Source organism: Oncorhynchus gorbuscha, linkage group LG20, assembly GCF_021184085.1.
Source record: "Oncorhynchus gorbuscha isolate QuinsamMale2020 ecotype Even-year linkage group LG20, OgorEven_v1.0, whole genome shotgun sequence".
NCBI lineage: Eukaryota > Metazoa > Chordata > Actinopteri > Salmoniformes > Salmonidae > Oncorhynchus > Oncorhynchus gorbuscha.
The window spans coordinates 27,315,538-27,342,253 of NC_060192.1; the positions used below are offsets into that span (position 1 = coordinate 27,315,538).

Sequence of the window (26,716 nt, forward strand, 5' to 3'; positions counted from 1 at the left end):
GGGAGTGGTCATTAAGGGTTTATTGAAAAAAGTGAGGTTGCTTTTAACAGACATGCGTCTGCGTGTCTACAATGTATTGCATTTAAGGCTGGCAGTGCAGTCCCGGTTTATCGATGTGTATGCCTGTGCACCAGTGAAAGGGAAGAATGAGATTCTTTATTTGTGAAATGTCAGACTGGTCTTATATACTAGACGTAACATAGTACATGTAAATCCGGGCCACTGAAGTTAGTTTAATATGTTATGTTTGGTATGGTTACATAAGATAGAAGGTTACGTAAGGCAAACATGAAAGGAAGGTCGTTGGGTAGGCGTGTAAACGAGAACTTCTAGCAACCCGAAGATTCTATGTTCAGATCTCATCAAGAACAGCATAGTATTTGAGCTAATTAGCAACTTAGCATGTAAGCTAACCCTAACCTTAACCCTTTAAACTAACTCCTAAATGTAATCCTAACCCCTAACCCCTAGAGCTAGCTAACTAGTGGTGCAGCGGTTTAAGGCACTGTATTGCAGTGCTAGAGGCGTCACTACAGAGCCTGGTTCCATCCCGGGCTGTAATCACAACCGGCAGTGATCAGGAGTCCCATAGAGGTGCGCACAATTGGTCCAGCGTCGTCCTGGTTAGGGTTTGGCCAGTGTCGGCCGTCATTGTAAATAACAATTTGTTCTTAACTGCCGAATTAAAGTAAAGGTGAAAAAAAATTGCCACAATAAATTGGAATTCGTATCATATCATACGAATTGGTAGCGGATGATAGACGATGATGATGGACGTCCACAAATTGACACATACCATACAAAATGTAACATATCATACTTCGAGTGTCTCTGATTTGCTTACAGAATAATATGAAATGCCCTAAAACCACGTTGGAATTGTGTTATTAGAATAGATTGTTATTTTCTGTTAGAAAGCACCCGTTTTGTTTAATTTGTACAGAGTGTGTGTGAGAGAGAGGAGGGGGGGGGTCGCCTTTCGCAATCATCGACTTTGAATGTTTCGTGATTAACACGTTGGGACCCGCTGCAAGGAGAACCAGGGATTGGAATGATACCTCCGAAGAGAATTGCCACCATCATCAGCATCTCAAATGAAACAGATGGGACACAGGGTAACTGTGGCATCGATTTATGCATTTGATTAAATCATCACATTTTTGCCGATCATGCCAATTATGCTGTGAAATGGTTACTGTGTGCCAGGATCCTTTTTGATTGGGGAAATGTATAGCCTGACTGATATCCGAAATAGATTATTACAGCAGTTATGCTATTGACAATATTCAACAAAGTGGATACAATTACCACACGATTTGGCGCTGCTGATGCTGCCTTTTGCATCAGTTCGATGTTGCATGAGTTTGGGCACTGTGCCAGATAGGGGAAATACACTGGATGTGTGCATTAGAAGACTATGGTGTTTTAGCGCGTGTTGAATTCTGTTAGCATATACATTTAAGGGAATGTGCGAAAAAATGTCTGAAGCTCATCTACAGTGTGGTTGCGAAGTACTCCGGGGCTCAAGCTGGGCTCGACACTGATAGACTAACCTACGTTTGTAGCTGAAGAGGAGACAAGCAAGCTGATTAATGCTTTACCACCCTGCCTATCAATCAAGCTGTATCAAAAACATATAGCAAGCGTCTTCCTCGCCACCACGATCTTTCCGGATGTCTCTGCAAGACTAGGCAAGTCAGTCAAGTGAGGAATCTGTTGCGCTCGCCGTCCGTGGAGAGCGCGGTTCGAGAGGTAGCCTACCCGAGCCCGTGGAGCTGCGCCCCTTGATCAGCCTACGAGGACGACACTATGTACCAGCTCCCCGCTGATGATGATGGGAGGAATCAATGTTCTCGCTAGAAACCTCTTGAGACTAAGCGAACTCTGAGGAGCTCTGCCTGGGCTGCAACAGGACCAGACAGGAGAGAAGAGATCGAGACAGAGCAGACGCTGACTGCGTGCGCCAGGTTGGGCCTGGGTTCTTGCCTGCGCCTGTGGCTCTGGACAGATAAGACAAACCTTCCCTCTTTGGGCATTTGTCTGGACAGGTACATCTTAGCTCTATCCCATCTACACTCTACCAAAGCAACTTTAAGTTGTAGCATCAATTTAGCAGACCATAGTATTTTGGGGTCTGACCCTAAGCCACATCCCAAAGAGCCTCTCCAGGGGCCAGTTTTGTTTACCAGACTAGGCAGTGGTCACCATGCAGGTCTCTTTTGCCTGCACGGAGCACAACCTGAAGAGCCGCAGTGAGGACCGGCTTTGTGGTCTTCGCACTGCGCCACCCCCTGGGGGAAGCAGTGGGGAAGTGGTGGAGGGAGCAGCCAAGGGGGTAATGGCAACTACAACACCCAGGGCTCAGCCAAGTCCAGGGAGCAGTCAGGGTCCCGCCCGGTCCCCCAGGGCCATGCCCACATGAAGGAGGCAATAGGGCGCCACAGCAGTATGAAATACAGGTGAGCGGGGGGAGGGAGGGATACGGAGAGAAGTGCTGATTATTTGGGGTGGAGAGTCAAAGGGCATGCCAACAGAGTTGGCACAAACAGGTTGGGAGTGTATCTGATTCAATTAGTGTTTTTTTTAATGTTGTTCCTGAAGAGTAATGAAGGCTCATGAACCTCTACCTAAACGATGGATGATTATGATGAAGGACTCAGACACTGCCCTCTCTCTCCCTGGAACATGATGGCAGCTCAGGTTACCCCAGAGCACTTCCACTTACCATGAAGGGCCTCTCAGACAGCACCGGCTGCCAGGGGTAACTTCATTGTATTTCAGTTAACACCTGAGTTGTTGTGGACAGTGAGCAGCTGCATGAGGATGACATCATTTATGGGGCTGGGAGTTTTGGTGTTTGTGTCTCTCATGTCTGTTCTTGCATGTATGTGTAAGCTTCGGTGAAAATCACAACAGCTTCGTCATATTTAGATGGTTTCCCGAGCATTTATAATTCATCCAGCTGTGAACGTTATAGTGGGAAGTACAGTACGTACTATGAGCTCCTTTGATAGAATTAGCATCACCAGATAAAAACAATAATGGTCTGTTTCTATTGCCCATATTGTGATATTGAAATACAGCAGACAGACAACTCTAATCCCTTTTATTCATTCCAGAATCAGATGGAATGTGATAGAATTGAACAGTCTTTATCAGATTGAAAGCTGCCTATACCAGATGATGTCGGAAGGCAGCTATATTCTGGATGGGTAAAGGAAAATGCCCCTTAGCTCAATCCTGACACCATTCTCTTCACTCAATTATGTTTTCATTTAAGAGGCAGTTTAAGTAGGGAATGAGGCTCAGGAGAAAATGCCAGGACATAGTGGTTTATGTCATTTATGCATATATTGATTTAATTGGATGGGGAGTACTTCCCCTAAAGGGGTGACAGGTAGCCTCGCGGTTAAGTGCGTTGGGCCGATAATCAAAGGTCACTGGTTTGAATCCCTGTGCTGACTAGGTGAAAGATCTGTCAATGTGCCCTTGAACAAGGCACTTAACCCTAATTGCTTCTGTAAGTCGCTCTGGATAAGAGCGTCTGCTAAAATGTAAATGGTTCTGTCATAGTTCTTTTGTTGTTTTTATGAGGTTGCAGCCAATAGGTGGTGGAATAGTGACAGCCGCTCCAGTTGCCAACGGTAACACCCCTGTGGTGCCTAGTGCCCACAGTTTGTGTTATTTCCAAAAGCAGAAGACTTATTAGTCTGCCTCTACTGGAGCACTCATTTCAAAATGCACCCTGCTGCCACCACCAGGGAACAGTGTCACTAAGCCCCATGTGCAAGGACGATTATCAGAGAGCACTTTATATACATTTATATAATTATTATTAATCTGAAACATTCTTTTGACCCAAACATTTTGGACACGTTACACCAAAATGTTATGCATGAGAATCAGTTTGAAAATGATCATAGAATATGAAGTCCTTTTCCCACGCTAACTTAAATGGCCAGCGAAGACTAGGCCTTCTCTCCTAAAACAAGCTTAATCAGCATCACTATCACTGTCCCCACCATCATAAAGTGACTTTACCTCACACACGTATCTACTATAAGACATGCTCATTTCACTTCTCGTAAGGAGAACAGCAGACAGTGATGATACTGATTGTAGTGAGCCCCGCTGTGTTGACTGTGTGAGTCTTCTCCTTCTGAGGGAAACTGAGAAAACTGAGAAAGAGGAGGAGAGGTGGAGGTTGGGGAACTCACAACCTCTCTCCGCCTCCCTTTTCTCTAATTGTTCCTTAACTGCATATTTGAACTCATTAGCCAGAGTATTCATCAGAGCTGAGAGGGACTCCTCTTTGGCAGGTTGCAAAATAGAGGAGAAAAACACATGTACAAGTGTGTATATTATACACGGGTGGAAATGTTTATTTATTTTTAATGATCTATTTCAAACATGCACATAATACACACTTGTACATGTGTAAAACAGGACAAATTTAAGCTCCCACCCGTTCGTCTGTCTGTCTGTCTGTCTGTCTGTCTGTCTGTCTGTCTGTCTGTCTGTCTGTCTGTCTGTCTGTCTGTCTGTCTGTCTGTCTGTCTGTCTGTCTGTCTGTCTGTCTGTCTGTCTGTCTGTCTGTCTGTCTGTCTGTCTGTCTGTCTGTCTGTCTGTCTGTCTGTCTGCCTGCCTGCCTGCCTGCCTGCCTGCCTGCCTGCCTGCCTGCCTGCCTGCCTGCCTGCCTGCCTGTCTGCCTGCCTACCTACCTGCCTGCCTGCCTGCCTCTATATTGTTGTCTCTCTCTCTCACTCCTGTCTCCTTTCTAATTCTCTAAATGTTCTCTCTCCCTGTAATCTCTCTTCACCATTCTACCCCTCTCTCTTTTTCCCTGTTACACTCCCTTCCTCTCCTCTTCTCAGTCAACACTTGCGGTGCATTGCAGCATTCTCTGCACGGTAGTCTTGAGAATCTGTTGTGTGTATGTGTGTGTCTTTGTATAAATGTGTGTGTTTTATATTAGTTTTCATATAGAACGTCAGTAGGTATAGATGTTGTATGAGAGTATGCAGGCATTAGTATGTATGAACATAAGGGCTTGTTTGTAGTGTGTGTGTGTGTGTGTGTGTGTGTGTGTGTGTGTGTGTGTGTGTGTGTGTGTGTGTGTGTGTGTGTGTGTGTGTGTGTGTGTGTGTGTGTGTGTGTGTGTGTGTGTGTGTGTGTGTGTGTGTGTGTGTGTGTGTGTGTGTGTGTGTGTGTGTGTGTGTGCGACACATCTTCATGTGTTAAACCACTCCTTTGGGTGATGTTTAATCAATGCAGTGTACATGTATATTTGCATACTCTGCCTATCCAGTTTGAGATGAAACTCCCCTGTCTTGTTGCATGTTCTAGTTCTCTGAGTCTTGGTGTGAGTTGGAGCAAAATGGTTCTTCGGCTGTCACCATAGGAGAACCGTTTTTGATTCCAGGTAGAACCATTTTGGTTCCAGGTAGAACCCTCTGTGGAAAGTGTTCTACATGGAACCCAAAAGGGTTCTAACTGGAACCAAAAGGGTTCTACCTTGAACCAAAAAGGGTTCTGCAAAGGGTCCTCCTATGGGGACAGCTGAAGAACCCTTTTAGGTTTTAGATAGCTCCTTTTTTTCGGGGTGTAATTTGAGGGAAGCCTCCAGGACCTGGTTTCCCCATAGCGATGGAACTGAGGCTTACTAGTGTCTTTAACAATGCATCTTACTAGTGTCTTTAACAATGCATCTTACTAGTGTCTTTAAAAATGCATCTTACCAGTGTCTTTAACCATGCATCTTACCAGTGTCTTTAACAATAGTCTTTAACAATGCATCCCAAAACACCACACAGAGAGAACAGTGTGTCGTTGGAGCATGTGTCGATACTGATAGGATCAGAAGAAAGACAGCGCTGTTCTCGGATCAGCTTTCTCAATTTAAATCTTACCTTGACATTAGAATTATTTCACAATACTGAAGACGAATCAGCAAGAGATGTTACCACATATGGCTTCAACAATTGAGGCAGCTTTTTCTAATAAATTCTTACCCAATTAAAATGCACTAAATCACAGATTGGGCGCGTCATTGTGCATGTTAGGCTACACATCATGAAATATATTGAGACAAATTACAGACGTTAGCCCACAAGTAGCAAAATAGAATTGATTGAACATTCCATTTATTTCAATATGAATGAAATGGGCCTATAGCTTTTACTGTAGACTATATTTTGAATCATCTCGGTTTTCATTTGAACCGCCTTTTTATATGTGGCTTGTTTGTATCAATTGCAAAGACAATGGCAACTTTGTTCTGAAGTTATTGGTGGTCACAGAGAGACAGATAAACCATATGATTCTATGTTTAGCGGAGATCTTCTGTGTATAAAGTGACGCGGGAGGGCATAAATGCATCTAACGAAGCACTTAGCTGTTCTACGAGTGGTCTGAGGCAGGCTGCTGAATGTTTTCAAGAGCAACGTTAATAATGATGGTTTCAGCTCGGAGAGTTAACAATGCTCCTACAAAGGTTCTAAGAAGTGCTAAGCATTAAGATGCTTTCAGGAAACCGGGCCCAGGATTAGAAGAACAAGGTCAGGGTAGGGTTGTTAGGAGAAGGTTGTGTGGAGACCAGCTCACAGTCCAGCTCACAGACCAGCTCACAGACCAACACACAGACCAACACACAGACCAGCTCACAGACCAACACACAGAGCAGCTCACAGACCAGCTCACAGACCAACGCACAGACCAGCTCACAGACAAGCTCACAGACCAGCCCACAGACAAGCTCACAGAACAACACACAGACCAGCTCACAACCATCTCAGACCAGCTCACAGACAAACACACAGACCAGCTCAGTCACGAGCTCACAGACCAACACACAGACCAGCTCACAGACCAGCTCACAGACCAACACAAAGACCAGCTCAGACACCAGCTCACATACCAGCTCACAGTCCAGCTCACAGACCAACACACAGACCAGCTCACAGACCAACATACAGACCAGCCCACAGATAAGCTCACAGAACAACACACAGACCAGCTCAGACACCAGCTCAGACCAGCTCACAGACCAGCACAGACACCAGCTCATAGAACAACATACAGACCAGCTCAGAGACCAGCCCACAGACCAGCCCACAGACCAGCCCACAGACCAGCTCAGAGACCAACACACAGACCAGCTCAGAGACCAGCTCACAGACCAACACACAGACCAACAAACAGACCAACACACAGACCAACACACCGACCAGCTCACAGACCAACACACAGACCAGCTCACAGACCAACACACAGACCAGCTCACAGACCAGCTCACAGACCAGCCCACAGACAAGCTCACAGAACAACACACAGACCAGCTCACAGACCATCTCAGACCAGCTCACAGACCTGCTCACAGACCAACACACAGACCAGCTCAGACACCAGCTCACAGACCAGCTCACAGTCCAGCTCACAGACCAACACACAGACCAGCTCACAGACAAGCTCACAGAACAACACACAGACCAGCTCAGACACCAGCTCAGACCAGCTCACAGACCAGCTCACAGACCAGCTCAGACACCAGCTCACAGACCAACACACAGACCAGCTCAGAGACCAGCTCACAGACCAGCTCACAGACCAACACGCAGACCAGCTCACAGACCAGCTCACAGCATATGTACTGTAGTATGTACTGTATGCTATATACTGTAGTGTATACTGTAGTATGTGCTGTAGTATGTACTGTAGGGTATATACTGTAGTATGTACTGTAGGCTATATACTGTAGTGTATACTGTAGTATGTGCTGTAGTATGTACTGTAGGGTATATACTGTAGTATGTACTGTAGGCTATATACTGTAGTGTATACTGTAGTATGTGCTGTAGTATGTACTGTAGGGTATATACTGTAGTATGTACTGTAGGCTATATACTGTATTATATACTGTAGGCTATATACTGTAGTATATACTGTAGGCTATATACTGTAGTATGTTCTGTAGGCTATATACTGTAGTATGTACTGTAGGCTATATACTGTAGTATGTACTGTAGGGTATATACTGTAGTATGTACTGTAGGCTATATACTGTAGGCTATACTGTAGGCTATACACTGTAGTATGTTCTGCTGTACGTACTGCAGGCTATGTGCGTTTATGTGTGTACTGTATGTTTATTTGTGTATGTTTTGTTTCTCCTTATGCTTTTTTCTTTGTGTGTGTGTGTGTATGTGTGTGTCTATAGTCCTCCACAGACTGACAGACAGCAGCTTTGTGGATCACAACACTGCAGAGGGAGGGGGGGGGTAGTTGTCACACGTACTGACAATGACAGTGACACTCCATCACCCTGAACCCAATATAATAATAAGAATAATATTAATAATATGAATATGAACAATGTATATGAATATTGATAATAAGTGTGTTTTGCATATCTAGCAGTGGCAGCTCTAATTCATACATGCCCCTCTGTTTGTGTGTTTGTCTCTCTGACTGTCTCAGGGCCAGATATTAACTTGATTTCAACTCTCAAAGTGACATTGATGCATGATATACGCTAAAGGCTCCAGCATCAGTTTGGGTTCTCCAAAGAAATTTGAGGATATAATTAAGCAAGCATATCAATCTCCTTGTACCACGCCTTGAGCTACACTTTTTGAAAAAAAGGTGCTTTCTATAGCCTAAAAGGGTTCTTCGGCTGTCCCCATAGGAGAACCCTTTGAAGAACCCTTTTGGGTTCCATTTAGAACCCTTTCCACGGAGGATTCTACTGTACATGAAACCCAAAAGGGTTCAACCTGGAATCCAAAAGGGTTCTCCTATGAGGACAGCGGAATTACACTTTTTTCTAAGAGTGTAGGTACATGGGAGCTGTAAAAACATAAGCTTTCAGGAAAGGCTTGAGATTTTGTGTAGATATCAGCTAAATTGTAATATATCTGTGTTGATGTGGTCAGTATGTTGTGATTTGAATCCCTGTCAGCGTTGAAAGTGAGAGCTAGACTGTTGCCCAGAGGCTGGATTCTTTTTGGGAAATAGAATGACTAATGTAATTTACAAAAAAGTACTCCATCCTCTCCTTGCAGATACATCTACATTGGATCAATTACACATGCGTTATTTCTTGAGAGTACATGTGACAGGCACACAAACACACAACATGCCTATATGTACACACACAAGGGCACACAAAAGAACAATTCTAAAAATAGCTGGCCAGGCAAATAACAATAGAGCAGGGGAAATAAAGCAGCTCTCGTCTGCCTCGATCTAAACGCTCTGACAGTCTGTCTCTTTCAATAGAGCTATTTGTAGCGGACGCAGACAGACAGACAGACAGACAGACAGACAGACAGACAGACAGACAGACAGACAGACAGACAGACAGACAGACAGACAGACAGACAGACAGACAGACAGACAGACAGACAGACAGACAGACAGACAGACAGGCAGGCAGGCAGGCAGGCAGATAGACAGGTGTACAGACAGGCAGACAGGCATGGAGGTAGACAGGTATACAGGCAGACAGACAGGCAGGCGGGCTGGCAGATAGACAGGCAGATAGATAGACAGGCAGATTGGTAGACAGGCAGGTAGACAGACAGGCAGGCAGGTAGACAGACAGACAGACAGACAGTTTGACAGGCAGGTAGATAGGCAGGCAGATAGACAGACAGACAGCAAAGTAGACAGGCAGGTAGACAGGCAAACAGGCAGGTAAACAGAAAGACAGGCAGATAGCCAGGCAGGTAGACAGGCAGACAGGTAGACAGACAGTCAGATAGAGAGGCAGGTAAACAGGCAGGTAAACAGGCAGGTATACAGGCAGGCAGGTATACAGGCAGACAGGTAGACAGACAGTCAGATAGAGAGGCAGGTAAACAGGCAGGCAAACAGGCAGGTAGACAGGCAGGCAGGTATACAGGCAGACAGGTAGACAGACAGTCAGATAGAGAGGCAGGTATACAGGCAGACAGGTATACAGGCAGACAGGTAGACAGACAGTCAGATAGAGAGGCAGGTAAACAGGCAGGTATACAGGCAGACAGGTATACAGGCAGACAGGTAGACAGACAGTCAGATAGAGAGGCAGGTAAACAGGCAGGTAAACAGGCAGACAGGTATACAGGCAGACAGGTAAACAGGCAGGTATACAGGCAGACAGGTATACAGGCAGGTATACAGGCAGACAGGTAAACAGGCAGGTATACAGGCAGACAGGTATACAGGCAGACAGGTATACAGGCAGACAGGTAGACAGACAGTCAGATAGAGAGGCATGTAAACAGGCAGGTATACAGGCAGACAGGTATACAGGCAGGCAGACAGGTATACAGGCAGACAGGTAAACAGGCAGGTATACAGGCAGACAGGTAAACAGGCAGACAGGTAAACAGGCAGGTATACAGGCAGACAGGTATACAGGCAGACAGGTATACAGGCAGACAGGTAGACAGACAGTCAGATAGAGAGGCAGGTAAACAGGCAGGTAGGCAGGCAGGCAGGTATACAGGCAGACAGGTAGACAGACAGTCAGATAGAGAGGCAGGTAAACAGGCAGGTAGACAGGCAGGCAGGTATACAGGCAGACAGGTAGACAGACAGTCAGATAGAGAGGCAGGTAGACAGGCAGGCAGGTATACAGGCAGACAGGTAGACAGACAGTCAGATAGAGAGGCAGGTAAACAGGCAGGTATACAGGCAGACAGGTATACAGGCAGACAGGTAGACAGGCAGGTAGACAGGCAGACAGGTAGACAGGCAGACAGGTAGACAGGCAGGTATACATGCAGACAGGTATACAGGCAGACAGGTAGACAGGCAGACAGGTAGACAGGCAGGTATACAGGCAGACAGGTATACAGGCAAACAGGTAGACAGGCAGGTATACAGGCAGACAGGCAGACAGGTAGAGAGGCAGGTAAACAGGCAGACGGGTAGAGAGGCAGACAGGTATACAGGCAGACAGGTATACAGGCAGACAGGTATACAGGCAGACAGGTAGACAGACAGTCAGATAGAGAGGCAGGTAAACAGGCAGGTATACAGGCAGGCAGGTATACAGGCAGACAGGTAGAGAGGCGAGGCGCTGGAGATGAAGACAGTGAGCAGCATTGAGTTCTGCTGCCGTCCCAGCTGGCTCCTCGGCTAATTAGAATGGAGGAGAGCGCCAGCAAAGGAGGGGAGTGGGAGGAGGAGGGCAGGGATGAAGCCCGCAGAATTTCAGTGGCACATGCTTGCATGACCAGGGCTCACTGCAGCTCTCTGATTCCAGTTCTATCCTTCCCTTCAACAATCAGCTTTCTGGTAATCAGATGTGGCATGCCCAGCACTGGACTCCAGCCATATAAACAATTTCAGTCAACCCATCTGGAAAGGAGAATGTTATTATGGATATACAAGTATATACTGTACAACTTTATCCGGTGTAGGGGTTAAACCACCCAGTGCTCTATTGTTATAGCCAAGTACACTATATTACACTGAACTGTTGACGTGAGAAGAGTAGAGGTCACCTGTTCAACAGGGGCCGTCTGGGTACTCAGGCGATAATCACTGCCAGAAATACACTCACTTATCCAGATTGATAAAGCAGTGTTATTCAGAATGCGTATCTGCAGATTGTGTTGTAAAATTTAGTTGAGATGTGTAGGCGTTGAACCTAGTTATTTAGGAACCTCATTCTGTGACTGTGCGTACTATGCTAGAAAGCACAAGAAGTGCAAACGTAGGTAGATTTTGGGGTAATGGTATACTGTACATCTTTGTCATGTCCCTAAGAAAGTGTCCATAACTCTCATTGTCATCGGGGAGGGAACTGTGGATCTGTCTCCGTTCAGTCGTACGTTAGTCACACGCGATATCTCACAAAGCACTGGGATGATTTTGATGAAACTTGATGGTGAATGATGCGTCTTGCCATAGAGATCGGGCATTTACAAAGTTACACTGATTACACACGCGATATCTGAATTGGCCCATGGGGGGGAGGGGGGCTGCATCATTTGTGGGGGACGACATGTTTACTGTTGCCTTGTTTTCTCTTCCCTGACCCCTGTCTTTCTCTTCCCTGACCCCTGTCTTTCTCTTCCCTGACCCCTTGTTTTCTCTTCCCTGACCCCTGTCTTTCTCTTCCCTGACCCCTTGTTTTCTCTTCCCTGACCCCTGTCTTTCTCAGGAACCTGGGGAAGTCTGGTCTGCGTGTGTCCTGCTTAGGGCTGGGTGGGTACAAAATAAATGGACCAGAAAAATATGCATTAGAGACTCCCTGAGCAATGTAACAGAACTGATAACAATATGCATTAGACTCCCTGAGCAATGTAACAGAACTGATAACAATATGCATTAGACTCCCTGAGCAATGTAACAGAACTGTCTCTCACCATCTGTCTACCTGTCTGTCTGTCTGTCTGTCTGTCTGACGTAGGCACCTGGGTGACATTTGGATCACAGATATCTGACGAGGTGAGTTTTGTAACAATGTTTTGGGACACCATGTTTAATTACTGCAGTGTGCTAAACCAGTGTCACACAGAGTGTTTCTTGGTAGTCTTAAACAAATCTACTTTGAAACAAAAGTACACACCTCACACACATGGTTATGGGCTTAACAAAAAGAGGACACCTCTACCATGTCAGATATTTTGAGTTTGCATCCCAATATTACACTTTATATACATTACTGAAATATAACAAAACTGTTTGACTTTGTTTTTTTCTAATAATCTTTATGAATTATGTAATTATAAAAAATACTAATAACATTCCACCCATGAGGCCAAAGAGAGCGTGTTTGGTCATTGACTGCAGGAAAGGACGACCCCATTCTGAGGCTGCACCTTTTTGACCTCTCAGTCTCTCTATCACAATGTTAGTGTCTATGTCTGTCTCACTCTGTCTCTCTCTCAGTCCGTCTCTCTCTCTGTCTCTCTCTGTCCACTGTCTGTCCCTCAGTCTCTCTATCACAATGTTAGTGTCTATGTCTGTCTCACTCTGTCTCTCTCTCAGTCCGTCTCTCTCTCTGTCTCTCTCTGTCCACTGTCTGTCCCTCAGTCTCTCTATCACAATGTTAGTGTCTATGTCAGTCTCACTCTGTCTCTCTCTCAGTCCGTCTCTCTCTCTCTGTCTCTCTCTGTCCACTGTCTGTCCCTCAGTCTCTCTATCACAATGTTAGTGTCTATGTCTGTCTCACTCTGTCTCTCTCTCAGTCCGTCTCTCTCTCTCTGTCTCTCTCTGTCCACTGTCTGTCCCTCAGTCTCTCTATCACAATGTTAGTGTCTATGTCTGTCTCACTCTGTCTCTCTCTCAGTCCGTCTCTCTCTCTGTCTCTCTCTGTCCACTGTCTGTCCCTCAGTCTCTCTATCACAATGTTAGTGTCTATGTCTGTCTCACTCTGTCTCTCTCTCAGTCCGTCTCTCTCTCTGTCGACTGTCTGTCCCTCAGTCTCTCTATCACAATGTTAGTGTCTATGTCTGTCTCACTCTGTCTCTCGCTCAGTCCGTCTCTCTCTCTGTCCACTGTCTGTCCCTCAGTCTCTCTATCACAATGTTAGTGTCTATGTCTGTCTCACTCTGTCTCTCTCTCAGTCCGTCTCTCTCTCTGTCTCTCTCTGTCGACTGTCTGTCCCTCAGTCTCTCTATCACAATGTTAATGCCTATGTCTGTCTCACTCTGTCTCTCTCTCAGTCCCAGTCTCTCTCTGTCCACTGTCTGTCCCTCAGTCTCTCTATCACAATGTTAGTGTCTATGTCCGTCTCTCTCCGTCTCTCTCTCAGTCCGTCTCTCTCTCTGTCTCTCTCTGTCTCTCTCAGTCCCACTCTCTCTCTGTCCACTGTCTGTCCCTCAGTCTCTCTATCACAATGTTAGTGTCTATGTCTTGTCTCACTCTGTCTCTTTCTCTCTCTCTCAGGCCGTCTCTCTCTCTTTCTCTCTCAGTCTCTCTCAGTCCCAGTCTCTCTCTCACTCTCTCTCTCTCTCAGTCCATCTCTCTCTCTTTCTCTCTCAGTCTCTCTCAGTCCCAGTCTCTCTCTGTCCACTGTCTGTCCCTCAGTTTCTCTCTCTCAGTGTCTGTCTCTTTGTCCCCTCAGATGGCTGAGAACCTGATGACCATTGCCTATGAGGCCGGGGTGAACCTCTTTGACACAGCAGAGGTGTATGCCTCCGGCAGGTCAGCTTTTCACACCTCCTTTCACTGCTCTCTTCTATTCCTTCTCTTTGTCTGTATACACTTCCTGCCTCTGTCTATCACTCCATCTCTTTCTGTCAATCTTTCTGTCTCCCCACTGATTTTTATTCCATCACGTCTTCTCTCCACAGGGCTGAAATCACCCTAGGGAACATCGTCAAGAAGAAAAGATGGAGGTGATATTACTCATATTTCTAATGTGACTCATGTGGATATTAATAGCTGTCTGTCTAACTATATTACATCATAAATATTTTTCTGTGAACTTTGCTTTTCACATTTATTAAGAACAGACAGACCTTTTTTTAAATATGATAGATTGTTTGAATAAATAGATTGTTTATTTTCATACTTGTTTTATTATTGCTGGCACTTTTTCAAATGCTTTTAGTTTCTCTGTGGTTGACATCAAATTACTATGTGATGAAAAGATTTAGTCTATTTCCTTGTCCCCTCTAACCTCTCCTCCCATTTCTTTGGCAGGCGTTCTAGTTATGTTGTGACAACCAAGATCTATTGGGGAGGGCAGTAAGTATCCTGGGAAAAAGATGCCAGATATAACAGTCATAAGTTCTTCATTGTTCTGACAAAGTGACTCTGTATTGTTGCTGTCACTCAGGGCAGAGACAGAAAGGGGACTCTCCAGAAAGCACATCATTGAAGGTAGAGTCAAATGGACTTATAATAGGATACAGTGGCAATAGTGATTATGAAGATGATGACGATAATGATGAAGATGATGTGAATGATAAGGATGATGACCATACTGATGAAGAAGATGATGTGAATGATGATGAAGATGATGATGATGCCCATTACGTTGCAGGTTTGAGAGGATCCCTGTCCAGACTCCAGTTAGATTATGTGGACATTGTCTTTGCCAACCGGAATGATGTCAACAGCCCTATGGAAGGTCAGTCATAGTCACACCAGTCCTTCGACTTTATTGTCCATCTGTTACAACGGAAATGTGTCTTCTGCTCTGCTCACAAGCCTTTGTAGCGTTTATTACTGAATGCACTCGTTAAAAAGTGTCTTAATGTTTAAATTCTAAGCATGCAATATCTTTGTTGCAGTATGTTTATTCCCCCCATGTAACAAATTGGTTCATGTTATTTGCAGAGATTGTCCGGGCCATGACCTTTGTAATAAATCAGGGCATGGCAATGTACTGGGGCACCTCTCGCTGGAGTGCCATGGAGATCATGGTTAGTCCCCTGTTATTGCTCCCTGTTACCTAATACATGCCAGTCAACCTGCTCGTGTCAGTCAATGACGTAAGGCCATGGGTTCTCTGTGGTGATGGTGTTATTCTGTTTCCCTGCCACCAGGAGGCGTACTCAGTGGCGCGTCAGTTCAACCTGATCCCACCTGTATGTGAGCAGGCTGAGTATCACTACTTCCAGAGGGACAAGGTGGAGGTGCAGCTCCCTGAACTCTACCACAAGATAGGTCAGTCATCCACACTCACACAGCCCAGCGAACAGCACCGGATGTCCTCTCAACAGGATCTCTCTCTCTCCCTCTCTTGTCTAGGTGTAGGGGCAATGACCTGGTCCCCCCTTGCATGTGGACTGATCACAGGGAAGTACAGTGAGGGTGTACCTGACATCTCCAGGGCTAATATGAAAGTGAGTTCTCCAGACAAAATAAACATGTTTTTAATTAGTGGATGTGTGTTTTCTATTTAATTGGAGTTCTGTAGGTGCTCCCCGACTGTGTGTCTATTAGGCCTACAACCGTGCATGACTCCGTTAAATATTTCCGGGTTTGTTCCGTCTAATATTGGTGCAGGGTTACCAGTGGCTGAAGGAGCGTGTCAACAGTGAGGAGGGACACAACCAGCTGGCCAAGATTAAAGAGCTCCACCTAATGGCCGACAGACTGGGCTGCACCGCCGCACAGCTAGCCATCGGTATGGTGTGTGTTTGTGTATGCGTGTGTGTGTGTATGTGACTCTGTGTGTGTGTGTGTGTGTGTGTGTGTGTGTGTGTGTGTGTGTGTGTGTGTGTGTGTGTGTGTGTGTGTGTGTGTGTGTGTGTGTGTGTGTGTGTGTGTGTGTGTGTGTGTGTGTGTGTGTGTGTGTGTGTGTGTGTGTGTGTGTGTGTGTGTGTGTGTTAATTGTTTTGTCCATCTCTGTTATCTTATGACTGTCTGACACTCAGAGGCTGTGTTTAAACAGGCAGACGAATTCTGATATTTTTTTAACTTAATGGTCTTTTGACCAATCAGATCAGCTCTGAAAAAGATCTGATGTGAAAGAAAATATCAGAATTGGGATAAACGTAGCCTAACATACTGTTTAGAATTGTTTTAATTAATTAAAAAGGATGTGTCAATCTGCCACATCCACACAGCCTCCATCTCTAAGCCCTCTCTGTGTTCTCTCCCTCTTTTCTGTCCTCTCAGCCTGGTGTCTACGCAGTGAGGGAGTGAGCTCAGTGCTGATGGGTGTCTCCAACACTGACCAGCTGGTGGAAAACCTGGGTGCCCTTAGGGTAACCACCCTCCCCTCAACATCACACCATCTTGATGTTACACTGCAATGCACACTCAATCAGAGCTCATCAAACTAATGACATTGTTGTGATATAAGCACACCTACATATACATTAAGATACAGTGGGGAGAACAGGTATTTGATACACTGCCGATTTTGCAGGTTTTCCCACTTACAAAGCATGTAGAGGTCTGTAATTTTTATCATAGGTACACTTCAACTGTGAAAGACGGAATCTAAAACAAAAATCCAGAAAATCACATTGTATGATTTTTAAGTAATGAATTTGCATTTTATTGCATGACATCAGTATTTGATACATCAGAAAAGTAGAACTTAATATTTGGTACAGAAACCTTTGTTTGCAATTACAGAGATCATACGTTTCCTGTAGTTCGTGACCAGGTTTGCACACACTGCAGCAGGGATTTCGGCCCACTCCTCCATACAGACCTTCTCCAGATCCTTCAGGTTTCGGGGCTGTCGCTGGGCAATACGGACTTTCAGCTCCCTCTAAAGACTTTCTATTGAGTTCAGGTCTTGAGACTGGCTTGGCCACTCCAGGACCTTGAGATGCTTCTTACAGAGCCACTCCTTAGTTGCCCTGGCTGTCATGTTTGTCATTTATTATCATGTCTTGTCCCTGTGCTCCCCATGCTATTCGTTTCCCTCTGCTGGTCTTATTTGGTTCTTTCCCTCCTTCTATCCCTCTCTCTCCCCCTCCCTCTCTCACTCTCTCGCTCTCTCTTCTCTCTATCGTTCCGTTCCTGCTCCCAGCTGTTCCTATTCCCCTAATCATCATTTAGTCTTCCCACACCTGTTCCCGATCCTTTCCCCTGATTAGAGTCCCTATTTATTCCTTTGTGATCCGTTCCTGTCCCGTCGGTTCCTTGTATTGTATTCACCATGCTGTGATTGCGTTTCGCCCTGTCCTGTCGTGTTTTTGCTGTGATTGTGTATCGCCCTGTCCTGTCGTGTTTTTTGCCTTCATCAGATGCTGCGTGTGAGCAGGTGTCTCTGTCGACTACGGCCTGCGCCTACCCGAAGCGACCTGCAGTCTGTGGCCGCTTCTCCAGTTATTTCCCCTCTACAAGTCTAGAGGATTTCTGTTATTCCCTGTTTGGACTTAAATAAACTCTGTTTCTGTTAAGTCGCTTTTGGGTCCTCTTTCACCTGCATGACAGAAGGAACCGACCAAGGAATGGACCCAGCGACTTCAGACGCTCGTTACACTGCCGTCAAGATCCAAGGAGCTATGCTCGGCAGACACGAGCAGGAATTGTCTGCTGCTCGCCATGCCGTGGAGAACCTGGCCGCTCAGGTTTCCGACCTCTCTGGACAGTTCCAGAGTCTACGTCTCGTGCCACCTGTTACTTCCTGGCCTGCCGAGTCTCCAGAACCTAGGGTTAATAACCCACCTTGCTACTCCGGGCAGCCCACTGAGTGCCGCTCCTTTCTCACGCAGTGTGAGATTGTGTTCTCTCTCCAACCCAACACATACTCTAGAGAGAGAGCTCGGGTTGCTTACGTCATTTCACTCCTTACTGGCCGGGCTCGAGAATGGGGCACAGCTATCTGGGAGGCAAGGGCTGATTGCTCTAACAAGTTCCAGAACTTTAAAGAGGAGATGATTCGGGTTTTTGACCGTTCAGTTTTTGGTAGGGAGGCTTCTAGGGCCCTGGCTTCATTATGCCAAGGTGAACGGTCCATAACGGATTATTCTATTGAGTTTCGCACTCTTGCTGCCTCTAGTGAGTGGAACGAGCCGGCGCTGCTCGCTCGTTTTCTGGAGGGACTCCACGCAGTGGTTAAGGATGAGATTCTCTCCCGGGAGGTTCCTTCAGATGTGGACTCTTTGATTGCTCTCGCCATCCGCATAGAACGACGGGTAGATCTTCGTCACCGGGCTCGTGGAAGAGAGCTCGCATCAACGGTGTTTCCCTGCTCCGCATCACAACCATCTCCCTCCTCTGGCTTTGAGACTGAGCCCATGCAGCTGGGAGGGATTCGCATCTCGACTAAGGAGAGGGAACGGAGGATCACCAACCGCCTGTGCCTCTATTGCGGAGTTGCTGGACATTTTGTTAATTCATGTCCAGTAAGAGGCCAGAGCCCATCAGTAAGCGGAGGGCTACTGGTGAGCGCTACTACTCAGGTCTCTTCATCTAGATCTTGTACTACTATGTCGGTCCATCTACGCTGGACCGGTTCGGGTGCTACATGCAGTGCCTTGATTGACTCTGGGGCTGAGGGTTGTTTCATGGACGAAGCATGGGTTCGGAAACATAACATTCCTTTCAGACCGTTAGACAAGCCTACGCCCATGTTTGCCTTAGATGGTAGTCATCTTCCCAGTATCAAATTTGAGACACTACCTTTAACCCTCACAGTATCTGGTAACCACAGTGAGACTATTTCTTTTTTGATCTTCCGTTCACCGTTTACACCTGTTGTTTTGGGTCATCCCTGGCTAGTATGTCATAATCCTTCTATTAATTGGTCTAGTAATTCTATCCTATCCTGGAACGTTTCTTGTCATGTGAAGTGTTTAATGTCTGCCATCCCTCCCGTTTCTTCTGTCCCTACTTCTCAGGAGGAACCTGGCGATTTGACAGGAGTGCCGGAGGAATATCATGATCTGCGCACGGTCTTCAGTCGGTCCCGAGCCAACTCCCTTCCTCCTCACCGGTCGTATGATTGTAGTATTGATCTCCTTCCGGGGACCACTCCTCCTCGAGGTAGACTATACTCTCTGTCGGCTCCCGAACGTAAGGCTCTCGAGGATTATTTGTCTGTGTCTCTTGACGCCGGTACCATAGTGCCTTCTTCTTCTCCGGCCGGGGCGGGGTTCTTTTTGTTAAGAAGAAGGACGGTACTCTGCGCCCCTGCGTGGATTATCGAGGGCTGAATGACATAACGGTTAAGAATCGTTATCCGCTTCCCCTTATGTCATCAGCCTTCGAGATTCTGCAGGGAGCCAGGTGCTTTACTAAGTTGGACCTTCGTAACGCTTACCATCTCGTGCGCATCAGAGAGGGGGACGAGTGGAAAACGGCGTTTAACACTCCGTTAGGGCATTTTGAGTACCGGGTTCTGCCGTTCGGTCTCGCCAATGCGCCAGCTGTTTTTCAGGCATTAGTTAATGATGTTCTGAGAGACATGCTGAACATTTTTGTTTTTGTCTATCTTGACGATATCCTGATTTTTTCTCCGTCACTCGAGATTCATGTTCAGCACGTTCGACGTGTTCTACAGCGCCTTTTAGAGAATTGTCTCTACGTAAAGGCTGAGAAGTGCTCTTTTCATGTCTCCTCCGTTACTTTTCTCGGTTCCGTTATTTCCGCTGAAGGCATTCAGATGGATTCCGCTAAGGTCCAAGCTGTCAGTGATTGGCCCGTTCCAAGGTCACGTGTCGAGTTGCAGCGCTTTTTAGGTTTCGCTAATTTCTATCGGCGTTTCATTCGTAATTTCGGTCAAGTTGCTGCCCTCTCACAGCTCTTACTTCTGTCAAGACGTGTTTTAAGTGGTCCGGTTCCGCCCAGGGAGCTTTTGATCTTCTAAAAGAACGTTTTACGTCCGCTCCTATCCTCGTTACTCCTGACGTCACTAGACAATTCATTGTCGAGGTTGACGCTTCAGAGGTAGGCGTGGGAGCCATTCTATCCCAGAGCTTCCAGTCTGACGATAAGGTTCATCCTTGCGCTTATTTTTCTCATCGCCTGTCGCCATCTGAGCGCAACTATGATGTGGGTAACCGTGAACTGCTCGCCATCCGCTTAGCCCTAGGCGAATGGCGACAGTGGTTGGAGGGGGCGACCGTTCCTTTTGTCGTTTGGACAGACCATAAGAACCTTGAGTACATCCGTTCTGCCAAACGACTTAATGCCCGTCAAGCTCGTTGGGCGTTGTTTTTCGCTCGTTTCGAGTTTGTGATTTCTTACCGTCCGGGTAGCAAGAACACCAAGCCTGATGCCTTATCCCGTCTGTTTAGTTCTTCTGTGGCTTCTACTGATCTCGAGGGGATTCTTCCTTATGGGCGTGTTGTCGGGTTGACAGTCTGGGGAATTGAAAGACAGGTTAAGCAAGCACTCACGCACACTGCGTCGCCGCGCGCTTGTCCTAGTAACCTCCTTTTCGTTCCTGTTTCCACTCGTCTGGCTGTTCTTCAGTGGGCTCACTCTGCCAAGTTAGCTGGTCATCCCGGTGTTCGAGGCACTCTTGCGTCTATTCGCCAGCGCTTTTGGTGGCCGACTCAGGAGCGTGACACGCGCCGTTTCGTGGCTGCGTGTTCAGACTGCGCGCAGAAGAAGTCTGGTAATTTTTTTTCTGCTTCTGCTCCTGGTCTTGCTGGGTCTCAGTCTGTTCCCTGCCATCGCATCTCTCCTGTTCTTGTCCCTGCCCTTGCTGTGTCTCAGTCTGTCCCTAGTTCTCATTTTTTTTTTAGAGTAGTACCCTAGTTTCCCTTTTTATCGTTTTTCGTTACGGTCCTGAGGAGAGGAGTTGGGTTCCGTCTCGGGACGTGCTGGACCGTTCACTCATCGATGATTTCCTCCGTTGCCGCCAGGATTCCTCCTCGAGTGCGCCAGGAGGCGCTCGGTGAGTGGGGGGGTACTGTCATGTTTGTCATTTATTATCATGTCTTGTCCCTGTGCTCCCCATGCTATTCGTTTCCCTCTGCTGGTCTTATTTGGTTCTTTCCCTCCTTCTATCCCTCTCTCTCCCCCTCCCTCTCTCACTCTCTCGCTCTCTCTTCTCTCTATCGTTCCGTTCCTGCTCCCAGCTGTTCCTATTCCCCTAATCATCATTTAGTCTTCCCACACCTGTTCCCGATCCTTTCCCCTGATTAGAGTCCCTATTTATTCCTTTGTGATCCGTTCCTGTCCCGTCGGTTCCTTGTATTGTATTCACCATGCTGTGATTGCGTTTCGCCCTGTCCTGTCGTGTTTTTGCTGTGATTGTGTATCGCCCTGTCCTGTCGTGTTTTTTTGCCTTCATCAGATGCTGCGTGTGAGCAGGTGTCTCTGTCGACTACGGCCTGCGCCTACCCGAAGCGACCTGCAGTCTGTGGCCGCTTCTCCAGTTATTTCCCCTCTACAAGTCTAGAGGATTTCTGTTATTCCCTGTTTGGACTTAAATAAACTCTGTTTCTGTTAAGTCGCTTTTGGGTCCTCTTTCACCTGCATGACACTGGCTGTGTGTTTCAGGTCGTTGTTATGCTGGAAGACCCAGCCACAGCCCATCTTCAATGCACTTACTGAGGGAAGGAGGTTGTTGGCCAAGATCTCGTGATTCATGGCCCCATCCATCCTCCCCTCAATACGGTGCAGTCGTCCTGTCCCCTTTGCAGAAAAGCATCCCCAAAGTGTCAGGATTTGGCCAGGGTTGTTCCGGTTTTGGTCACTAGATGCCCCCATTGTGCTTTTTGACCCTTATGTTTTCCCTTGTTCCCCGTTATTATTTGCACCTGTGCCTCATTTCCCCTGATTGTATTTAAACCCTTAGTTTTCCTCAGTTCTTTGCTCTGTGTTTGTATGTTAGCACCCAGCCATGCTGTGAACTTTTGTTGCTCCCGTTGGACACTCTTGTGGAATTCGGTTTTTGTTCTTGTTTATAAATTTTTGAGTATCTTTTGAGGCTTTTTCATGCTATACCTACCACCTTGTGGATTTACCTTTTTGTCTTGGAGGATTACCTTTGTTCTCGTGGAATTCCTTTTGACGTTGTGGAGTTACATGTTTTCCTGAAGGACTTCACTTTTTACTTCATTAAATACACCGTCTCAAGTACTGCTGTGTCTGCCTCATCTTCTGGGTTCTATCCGTGGTTCAGTTGGTTAAGTGACTGTTTCTCACTCCGGAGACCCGGGTTTGTAACCGGGTCCTGACATAAAGAATGATGTTTCCACCTCAATGCTTCACTGTTGGGATGGTGTTCTTCAGGTTGAACTCATCCTTCTTCTTCCTCCAAACATGCCGCGTGGAGTTTAGACCAAAAAACTCTATTTTTGTCTCATCAGACCACATGACCTTCTCCCATTCCTCCTCTGGATCATCCAGATGGTCATTGGCAAACTTCAGACGGGCCTGGACAAGCGCTGGCTTGAGCAGGGGGACCTTGCGTGCGCTGCAGGATTTTAATCCATGACGGCGTAGTGTGTTACTAATGGTTTTCTTTGAGACTGTGGTACCAGCTCTCTTCAGGTCATTGACCAGGTCCTGCCGTGTAGTTCTGGGCTGATCCCTCACCTTCCTCATGATCATTGATGGCCCACGAGGTGAGATCTTGCATGGAGCCCCAGACCAAGAGTGATAGACCGTCATCTTGAACTTCTTCCATTTTCTAATAATTGTGCCAACAGTTGTTGCCTTCTCACCAAGCTGCTTGCCTATTGTCCTGTAGCCCATCCCAGCCTTGTGCAGGTCTACAATTTTATCCCTGATGTCCTTACACAGCTCTCTGGTATTGGCAATTGTGGAGAGGTTGGAGTCTGTTTGAGTGTGTGGACAGGTGTCTTTTATACAGGTAACAAGTTCAAACAGGTACAGTTAATACAGGTAATGAGTGGAAAACAGGAGGGATTCTTAAAGAAAAACTAACAGGTCTGTGAGAGCCAGAATTCTTATTGGTAGGTAGGTGATCAAATACTTATGTCATGCAATAAAATGCAAATTAATTACTTAAAAATCATACAATGTGATTTTCTGGATTTTTGTTTTAGAGTCTCTCACAGTTGAAGTGTACCTATGATAAAAAATTACAGACCTCTACATGCTTTGTAAGTAGGAAAACCTGCAAAATCGGCAGTGTATCAAATACTTGTTCTCCCCACTGTATATATATTTTTGATTAAAATTCTTATTAATGTCACTTAAAATTCCATTATAGATTGCGCAAACAAGCAAGCAATCACCAAATCATTATGTCCTAGTCCTAAACTGACATGCCATGTTATGCCTGCAGCTTATTTCACAGATGACTCCTCAGACCGTGGCTGAGATTGACTCACTCTTGGGAAACAAGCCCCACTCTAAGAAAGAGTCGCGAGCATGAAGAGGCAACGATGGAGCCAAAGACAATCAGAGAAAAATGAACAGCCGAGGAACATCGCTCTTTCACCATCCAGTATAATCAACAACTTGCATGTCCTCAGTAAAATTTTGCTTCAAGAATTTGCGCATATCCATTTTGCGCATTGCATTGTACCATGTATGAAAAAAAGGAAATATTTTAATGTGCAAAAACAAAGATTATAAACTGGGTGGTTTGAACCCTGAATGCGGGTTGTCTGAAAGCCGTGGTATATCAGAATGTATACATCAGGTATGACAAAACATTTATTTTTACTGCTCTAATTATGTTGGTAACCAGTTTATAATAGCAGTAAGGCACCTCGGGGGGTTGGGGTATATGGCAAATATACCACGGCTAAGAGCTGTGTCCAGGCAATCCGTGTTGTGTTGTGCATAAGAACAGCCCATAGCATTTGTATATTGGCCATATACCACACCCCCTCTGTGCCTTATTGCTTAATTAGATCACATATATTACAGATCCCTCACTGACTGATCATGTCCACAAACAGAGGGTGAGGCCAAAGCATGGAGCATTAGGTTTCTGTCTTCCAGAGAGGCCAATGAGGGCAAAGTTGGAGATGGAGAGAGATGGTGGTTGAATGAAGGAGGCGCTGCACTCTACTTTATTAAACATGATGGTGTTATCAATGAAAGGAGAACTCTTTGATGCCATGAAGCAACATGAGGCTCAGCTCTCTCACTGAATATGTGTGACCAGCGCTACCATAGGACACTCTTTCTCTGCAGCTGCCTCTGAGTCCGCAGAATGCCTAGTACCCAGCAGAAAGCCAAAGGTTAGCATCACCTCGTCATCTCCGTATGTGACTGGCCTGTCACTCTATGTCCTTGAACAGCAGATTCTTCCTTTTTATCTTCTCTGTGTGTAAACTGTGCACATGTCCCTTTAAGAGAGACCAGCCCAAGCAGGGTGTAAATGTGGCATGGCTTTAGTTATTTGTGCAGATTTTCAGTGCCCCTGTAAGCAGTCTTTTTGCACTAGCAGGTGGGATGGGCTGATCCAGGCTCTGCACTGGCAGGCACATCGTGGAGCTTCGCTTTATTCACTGTTTGCAGCCCGCTGACATGGTCTGTGTCCATGTGCTGTGTATTGTCCTCCATATCAAACCATTTCTGCGTCAATGACAATTAAAACCAAGGCTTTCCCTGCTTGTTTGGAAGAACCTCTTTGCTCCTTCATTAAAGACTGGAGCGTGGACCCCATAATGAGAGGCACAGTAGATCATTCCTACTCAGCCTGAGACACACGGTAGAAGAACCCACTGTGGTAAACTAGCAGTCTTTTAATGTGTTTATGATGCTTTGTTTTAGCAACAAAAACATTTAAATGAGGCCAGATAACATGCAAATCATAACCTTTACATCAAGAATTCCGCTGTCCTCAAAGTGCAATGTTCACCCCATAATATTGTCTGTGTTCAGTCTCACTGAGACTGAGTCAGACAGAGAGATTAGTAGCAGAGTGATGTTAAGTCCCACTGGGCAAAAACTGGTTGAATCAACGTTGTAATTTCCAAAATAATCAATGTGATGATGTTGAATCAATGTGAAATACTGATTGGATTTGTAAAAAGTCATCAATGTCGGGGAATGTCGTCTTTTTTTCACCCAACCTTTAACCTCAATCCAATGACAGGGTGCCATTGTTGTTGATGATTTAAACTTGAATTCACACTATTTGACAACTCAACCAAATGCAACTCAAAACTAGACGTTGAACTGACGTCTGTGCCCAGTGGAGTGTTTGAATTGATGAGACTATCATTTTAGACATAGGAAGTTAGGAACTCTTTTAGCAGTGGACAAATGATGGGTGAGCACACTGACATACAACAAAACAGAAACACATGTACACACTCGCTTACACTGTCATCAGCCTGTGAAAAAATATTTCTATATGTTGCAAAAGATGCAAATAAATGCACAGGACCTAAGGTCGATCAGGATTTAGACTGGTGGGAGGTGTTATATTTTGGGGGCAGGGACATAAATGATGATTCTGTGTCACGGCCGTTGAAAGAACTGGACCAAAGTGCAGTGTGGTGAGCGTACATATTATTTTTATTAGAAAAGACGCCGAACAAAACAATAAACACTACACCACAAACCATGCCACTAAAGGCTATGTGCCATAAACAAGGTCAACTTCCCACAAAGACAGGTGGGGAAAAGGGCTACCTAAGTATGGTTCTCAATCAGAGACAATGATTGAGAACCCTACCCGGCCAAACATAGAAATACAAATAATAGAACATAGAATACCCACCCCAAATCACACCCTGACCAAACCAAATAGAGACATAAAAAGGGTCTCTAAGGTCAGGGAGTGACATTCTGACTGATTGAGATTTAGACTGTTGTTTTGGAAGCATATTAATATTGTGTATTTTATTGGACAGCTTGGACACACAGCTGCTTAGCATATTTCTGTAGCTCATTGTAGTTTTTCTTTCAAACCAAATATAAATATTGTCGAATCTCTCCCAATTTTATTATATATTTCTGTCAATTTTTCGTCACTATTTAACATCTGTTAATTACATTTAGATATTACCCCCAGTATCAGGATTTACTCCTGCTATGTGAACCTGTCATGTAAACCCTTGGTTTGTGATAAGGCTCAGGAAATACTCCAGGGCACTAGTGAATTTGGAATGAGAGAGATTTGTTCCACCATTGTTATCCCCCTGTCATTACTGATGAGTGTTCCCGGTGCTTTTTGATAATTGTCTGTTTATGTTTTAATCCCTGGTGTATGTAAATACTTCACTGTTATTAATTGGAATATGTTGAATTGATGTGAAGATTCTGAAGTGAGCAAATGACAGATCCAACCAGCTTGACATGTGGTTTTGTTCTGTGTTTCTGTACCGTTATTAACCGAATCGAAGTTGAACTGAAAATCAACTCCCCAATGAACATAAATGCCTAGACTGTAACTTGCCTGCATAACTTATATTTTACT

The 26,716-nt window shown here is 45.7% G+C and overlaps 1 protein-coding gene across 1 annotated transcript; it reads left to right on the forward strand.

The window, feature by feature from the left end:
• Positions 1–1,029: 1,029 nt before the first annotated feature.
• On the forward strand, positions 1,030–25,901 carry LOC124007090 (voltage-gated potassium channel subunit beta-3-like). Its single transcript, XM_046317380.1, is given in 15 exon segments — positions 1,030–2,305; positions 2,308–2,459; positions 12,155–12,198; positions 12,404–12,441; positions 14,063–14,142; positions 14,292–14,336; positions 14,644–14,688; positions 14,780–14,823; positions 14,987–15,073; positions 15,283–15,368; positions 15,492–15,612; positions 15,697–15,791; positions 15,955–16,075; positions 16,570–16,658; positions 23,621–25,901. Coding segments are annotated over 15 exon segments (1,236 nt in total). The 5' UTR covers positions 1,030–2,206; the 3' UTR covers positions 23,711–25,901.
• The last annotated feature ends 815 nt before the right edge of the window (positions 25,902–26,716 follow it).